The 6,881-nt window shown below is 34.0% G+C and overlaps 1 protein-coding gene across 1 annotated transcript; it reads left to right on the top strand.

Annotated features, from left to right (window-relative positions):
- Positions 1 to 337: 337 nt before the first annotated feature.
- Positions 338 to 3,259, top strand: LOC138347503 (uncharacterized). Its single transcript, XM_069295796.1, has 7 exons — positions 338 to 460; positions 532 to 585; positions 673 to 771; positions 941 to 1,045; positions 1,657 to 1,944; positions 2,415 to 2,992; positions 3,067 to 3,259. The coding sequence occupies exons 1-7, from the start codon at positions 338 to 340 to the stop codon at positions 3,257 to 3,259; spliced, it is 1,440 nt and encodes a 479-aa protein (XP_069151897.1).
- Positions 3,260 to 6,881: the final 3,622 nt, after the last annotated feature.

Below are 6,881 nucleotides of genomic sequence, written 5' to 3'. Positions count from 1 at the left end.
TAACATTCAACCATTTTAATTGCAGAATGCTTGTTCAAACATTGCACTAACTCCAGATGAGGTGGAAGCCCTTGATTTACCTGATATTCAAGAGGTCAACAGAAATGAACTATCCACGCCACCAGTTGTTGCAAAAAAAAGTGCAAACAAAAGATAAGTCAGGTTTTGAGGATTTCTCAACATGCCCTCCTGGTCATTTATTGAGAAGATCCTCACGTGTATCTGATACATCATCTCCACCACCACCAAGAAGAGAAAGAATATTGATACACATAAAACAAAGGGTTCGAAACCTTTGTCAAAGCAGTTAAGGCCACCATTAAATCAGTCATTCTCAATGCCAGCTGAAGTACCTACCCCTCCTGCTAATGTATCTTCTGTCCATGTCTCTTCACAAGTCACAAAAGATAAGTTTGTATATCCCGATATTGAAGAAATGAAACAACATATGAAGGAATACGTAAGTAACGATATTAATTTTTTTAATGTTAATTCATAAATATAAAACTGAATGTGTAATTTTTTTAATAGGTAGACAGTAAATTTGAGTATCTTGTGAATTTGATAAAGGCAAATCAAATTGAGGTGATGAATTCTAAGAATAGGGAGGATGGACAACAACCAAATAATGTATTTTGTATGTGTATTTTCGTTGTGTTATTATTTTCATAGGTCATTATGTTACGAACTGATTTAATGAAGGAGATGGACGACAAGTCTACATCGCACATGGTTGAAGTTTCCGATGAAGAAGGCAATGATGGACACCAAGTAACCTCTCCGATACAAATGAAATTTGTCAATAATTATCAAAACATTGGTGTTGTTGATTTTGATGTTGACAAATCAAGTTACTTTACTTTATTAATTGTGTATATAAAATCATATAATTTATCATTAACTTATTTTTCTTTTAAAAAAATATGTTTAAAAAATACAGACTGAAGATACATTGAAGAATCATCAAGTAATGAAGGACATTTCAGAACTTCAATCCCCAAATGCAAATAGTCATCATACTGATGAAACATGTGAACACAGGAAGGTAATTTTACCAGAGTAACTTGATTATTAGTATTCATCCACTTTTCAGTGATACATGAAAATGTGCCAGTATGATACATTTCAGTTTAATTAGATTATTAGGATGCATTGCAGTTTTATTTGATCATAATGATACATTGCAGTTTAATTGGATTAATATGATTGATGTTTTTACTGTTCACATCTGTAGTTTTTCTCAAGCTCTTGTGTATGATACTATAATTTTTTATTTAGTGTGTACGTTATACAGTCCATTGCAAGATACATAGCTATGTGACTACTTAAATTTGTTTGTCTTCTGTATACAATTCGTAGTCTGCTGTTATTCTGTTCTTGATACATTAACAATCCTTTTGTGTATAATTATTTGTTGTTTAAGGTATCATAAATTGATCAGTACATTTTTTATTCAGGATGCTCTATCAGCACAAACGCCTCATCATTTATTTGAAGGTACAATGAACGAAGATGTTTCATATAATGTTCAACACAATACCAATCAGTTGTGCCAGATACTGTTATATTTGATACATAGGTAATTTATGCTTCATGTATCGTTTCAATATCATATGTCTATCAAACTATTTTTAATTATCAGTGTAAACCATATAGGATTCTACACCATCTGGTTCAACATCTCCCAATACACGAGAAGCCATGAATACACTTATTGCTGATCTAGGAAGTCTGCCTATTAATGCAAATCAACAGGAGTTAACCAACAACCAAAGTTTGCTTTCGGACAGTCAATTACCAATTGATATTTCAATCACAGATATTATTGTCCGAAGCGATATAAATACTCCTCATGCACGTAACCGGATGCCTTCAAGACACTACAAATCCCCTTATTTAACTTCATTTGGGTTAAGTGAAAAAGGAAAAGCGGTCATGACTGATGTAATTCGTCCAAATTTTTCATTTGAAGGAATAAGATCACAAACCAAGCCCCTTCATATCTTATTGATGAGTTTATTGAGTGGGTTACTACAGGGCTTCTTAAAGATCATTCAAAAAAGTAAGTTTTATATTATTTTACTGAATCTTTTCAATTTTTAAATTGCAACTATTGTTACACTTTTGAATAACATCTTTCATTACGCTTAATACTATAGGAAACCATCAGAGGATAAATACAAATCAAGAAAATCTTCATTGGGATTTGAATGATGGATTATGTCGTTGCATATCCGTCAAATAAGAATTGGTTTATGCCATGTCTCAGCCTAAAAATTGTTGGACTGATCAGGTAGTTTCACATGTAAATGCATAATATATATTTATAATAATGCATATGATACTTTCAGTGTCTATTTTATTTTCATTAAATGTTTTTCAAATGTATAATTATGTTTACATTTTTTTTGTAGAACATCGATGTTATATTTTACTACCTTCGTAAAAAAATAAAACTTCAAAGCATGGATCAATACAGATACACAACAATCAATTGTTTGTTCAGTGCACATATCAACAATACCCATGATAGGTATTATAACAATGAGGCTAATGGTGATATTAGTACCCAAGAACACCTTGATCATGCAAGAGCTGTATTAGTACATGAGAGGTCAACAATCAACGTCATGAAAGGTTTTTCAATACCAGCTGGATTACCATGGCATCTGGTGGACGATGTTTATATTCTGATTAATTATGATAAAATATTTCATTGGGTGTTAGCTGTTGTTGAATTGAATCAGAGGTTGATACGCGTGTATGACTCTTCTTTGGGCACAAGAAAACATGCATATTTTGAGGAGATAAAAAAGTCAAGGATGCTACCTTCTTACCTCATTGACAGTGGTTTCTTTGAAAACACTGAGCGGACAAACTGGTCAGTTCTTGATGCATACAAGGACAAACAAACGGGTATACTTTTAGAGTCACATATTCCTTTGGACATTGAATATGCTGAAGGTATCATGCAACAAGAAGATGATAGCCTGTAAGTATTTAAATTTTGGTCTACAATATATGTGTAAGTTATTTTACAAATTTATATTATGTATTTTGTTGTAGGGACTGCGGGTTATACGTAGCTACATTTGCAGAGTTTTTGAGTGACCAACTTGTTATACCACCTGATACTGATGGCCATCTTGCAAATTATCTACGCAATAGATATGCAGCATGGTTATGGAGATACGACAGCTACAAGGTCAATGGTGGATACATAAGTAAGAATGACGATCCACCAAAGCCTAAGTGTTAATTCACAACACCAACTGAAGATGATATCGTTAACATAGATTAGTAATAATTTGGGACAGCATGAACAAGTTTTTATGTTGTTTTTTGTCGAAGACAATTATATTTGGTGTTTATCTAAAAGCTTATTTGTACTACAATAGTTTGTTAGTTATTAACATTATGTGTTTTCAAGGTATTGTTTTAGACACATTAGTTGCTTTATAACGTTAAGGTACACAATTATTATTGTTGAGTTTAAGTATTTTTGAAAGTTAATTTACAGTATATGATACTTAAGTTCTAACGTGTATGATTCATTATTGTTTGAGTTTAAGTATTTTTATACGTTCACTTACAAAATGATGTTTATGATACATAAGTTCTAATGTATACGTATACAAATTGCATTTATATATTAGCCACTTGAATTATATGAATGTATATTATACATTATATACATAAACAAACTAATCACAAATTACTATTACATTAAAACGCACCACTGTTGAATATAATATATCAAAATTAAAACTCATAAGGCAGTATACACGAAACATATAGTGAACAAGTCAAGTTTTGGGACACTTGAATTTACTTAAATCGTCATTATGGTATTGAGTCAATGCTTTATTCATTTACACAATAAATGTTGTTCACAGTATATCCATAGATTTATTTATCAAATTTGGAGTTTAAGTTTGGCAGAAAATTACCAGCAAAAGGCATATATTTGAACATCAAATTAAGTTGTGTAATCAATACACTTTATTTAGTCCAAATTCTAAAGAAAAAAATAGATATAAGTACCATGAACACTAATGTCCTACTTTAAAACATTATTTCAATTCTCTTTCGGGAAGAAAGTACAAGTTCTCCTGTTATGTCCTTCTTGTCCACATTGCCCACAAGAATTATTGTTCACTGTTATTTTCTCATCTGCATTTTTCTTTCTTCACTTGTTTGGTCGTCCATCCAACCTTCTATACCTAGGTGGCTGGACAATTTCATCTAAAAGATAGTCTGGAACGTTCTAATCCTCCTTATCTGGCATTGGAACCATTGCAACCTCGTACATTTTTTCTAATGCATAAGGCTTGTAGTAATCAGAGCAATAAGGGTGCAAATTTGTAACATTCTTGTGCTTCAAAACTGCAATTGCGTGTGCGCAAGGTATCTCATCATGTTGAAATCTTCCACATGTGCAAGTTTTCCTCTCAAGGCATACAATGTATCTTCATCCGGCTTCATGAACTGAGAAAATATATTCAGATGATGGAACAACCTAAAATTATAAGAAGTTAGTGATACATTACGTAATATACAATTTATATATCATTTCCAAAACAACATTTATTATTGAAAATCAGTTTGATTCTGAGATATAAAACATAAATTTAGGGAAATTGATAAATACCTTCATCTTTGAACTTTTAGATGCGTTTACAATCAATATCTCCTCAAATATTTGGCCCAATGTGTCCTTTGTATATGACGCTATTTCTCTATTTTTATAGTTCCAACTATCAAATAGAAGTCTAGCTTCCTCGAAGAAGTCTATTATAGTTAACTTATGTGCATCGACAAGGCATCCATTGATACACTCAGCTATGTTCGAAGTCATCATTCTACCTCTGTTTATGATTGAATGAACTCTTGACCACTTCTCATAACCAGCATCTTCAAGGTAATCCTTCACCATATGATCAACTTTCACCACCTTAGCCATTAATTTATTAAAATCTTCCTTTCTGTATGCTTTTGCCATTGATTAAAACATATCACTTAGTGTGTTTTTACTCCTTTTGAAGTTTGAACATACATTCTTCCAAAGATGCCATATGCATGCACAATGAGGTACATTTGGGTACACAATGCTTACACTCTTTATGATACTTTCATTTCTATCTAATACAATACACATGTTTTTTCTATCTAATACAATACACATGTTTTCACGCTCACCAAATGCATTTTTGAACTGTTCGAAGTAGTAGTACTGCTGCTGCTGCTGTTGGGGATGGTGCTGCTGCTGCTGGGGATGGTGAGATGTTAAGATTGTAATTTGGGCACGTGGAGACCGTCCGTGTGAAAATTGTTTGATATTATGATAGTACGTTCTACTACTACTACTACTACTACTACTACTACTACTACTACATCGTCCGTGCTGGGGATGGTGAGATGTTAAGATTGTACTTTGGGCACGTGGAGACCGTCCGTGTGAAAATTGTTTGATATTATGATAGTACGTTGAGATCGCCCGCACAGACCAAGGAGATCGTCTGTGTCGGTATATGGACCTCGCGAGTCCCCATGGGTCATGAACTCTCGATGTATTTCTGAGGAGTATCATGTATATACGGTTGAGTGAGTACTGGGTATTCTGATACATATCATTACATGGTATCATATTGCATTGCATTTCATCCCATCATTCATTCTTGATGATTATATGTTTCGTTAGGTGTTTGGAAAATACTTAAAGTTGATTTCCTTTATTGATGAAACTTAAATGGTGAGTGTAATATATATATATATATATATATATATATACACACATATATATATACTTATATATATATATATATATATATATATACTTGTATAATTAAAAATTTATTTTCTTATATAAATCCCGTCACTACTTCTTCGTTGTCGGTCAATGAGACATACTGGGTACACGTTACTCATACTACACTTGTTGCACTCTTTGTGGTGCAGATTCGATTCCGAGTAGGAGCACATCTCGTGGAACAAATTGAGTCCGGAACAAATTGAGTCCGAGCTTGAAGTTCTTGGAGTTGTGGTGAGCTGCTTGGCTGTTCCGTGGCCCACACCTCCCTCTATATTGTATTTATTCTGTTATTAGTATTCAGAAAGGATATACCTTATGTTAGATTTGTCATTTAGTTTCAAACTTGCATCGAATTTTAGAAGCTCTTGTACTTAAGACAACAATTCTTGGGGTGATATATTTTTTTATCTTCCACATTTTGTACTTATAAGGAACTCAATGTTGGAGATTCTTGCTAAGTGTTAGTATTTTTACTCATTTGTTGGTTTAGTTGGGTTAATATGTTGGGTTGGCTTACCTATTGGTTGGGGAACATAGTTGCCATCACGACTTGCAAATTTGGGTCGTGACAAATTTGGTATCAGAGCCCTAGGTTCATCGATCTCAAGAGTATAAGAGCAATGTCTAGTAGAGTCTTGCGGATCGGTATGAAGACGTCCATACCTATCTTCGAGAGGCTATAGGACATTTAGGAAATATTCTGTTCTTTTATTCATTATCGTGCACACTTGACCTTGTAGAAATTCTTATCTTGATATCTCATTCTCTCTCTGATGGCGAGGAATCGTACATCGGCAAGTGGTGGTCAGGATCCTGTTCCTGTGCCTGCTTCTGGGAACACTATCTGAGGTAGAGGTAGGGGACGAGCTCGAGGTCGGGGTAGGGGTCGTGTTGCAGCACCTGTGGATGGTCAAGTACCGGTAGCTACCCAGGGTCGTGATAGGACCATACCTCCTGATGCAGAGGTTATTCATGGGGATGTGCAAGATCGTGTCGAGGGGGATGGGCCAGCTCAGGCTCCAACCAGTACTATTGTCCCCCAGTGCTTCAAGATACCTTGGCTAGTATG

The sequence above is a fragment of the Solanum lycopersicum genome, chromosome 3 (assembly GCF_036512215.1).
Source record: "Solanum lycopersicum chromosome 3, SLM_r2.1".
Lineage (NCBI taxonomy): Eukaryota > Viridiplantae > Streptophyta > Magnoliopsida > Solanales > Solanaceae > Solanum > Solanum lycopersicum.
Note: the sequence above shows the minus strand (reverse complement) of the source record. Positions and strands in the feature narration are given on the sequence as shown.

Excerpts from the sequence above, each read along its gene's own strand:
- LOC138347503 (XM_069295796.1), top strand. The coding sequence starts at position 338 with ATGCCAGCTGAAGTACCTACCCCTCCTGCTAATGTATCTTCTGTCCAT. Across the intron at positions 586-672 it reads TAAAGGCAAATCAAATTGAG|GTCATTATGTTACGAACTGA; the intron begins GTGATGAATTCT and ends TTATTTTCATAG. Across the intron at positions 1,046-1,656 it reads AAACATGTGAACACAGGAAG|GATTCTACACCATCTGGTTC; the intron begins GTAATTTTACCA and ends TAAACCATATAG.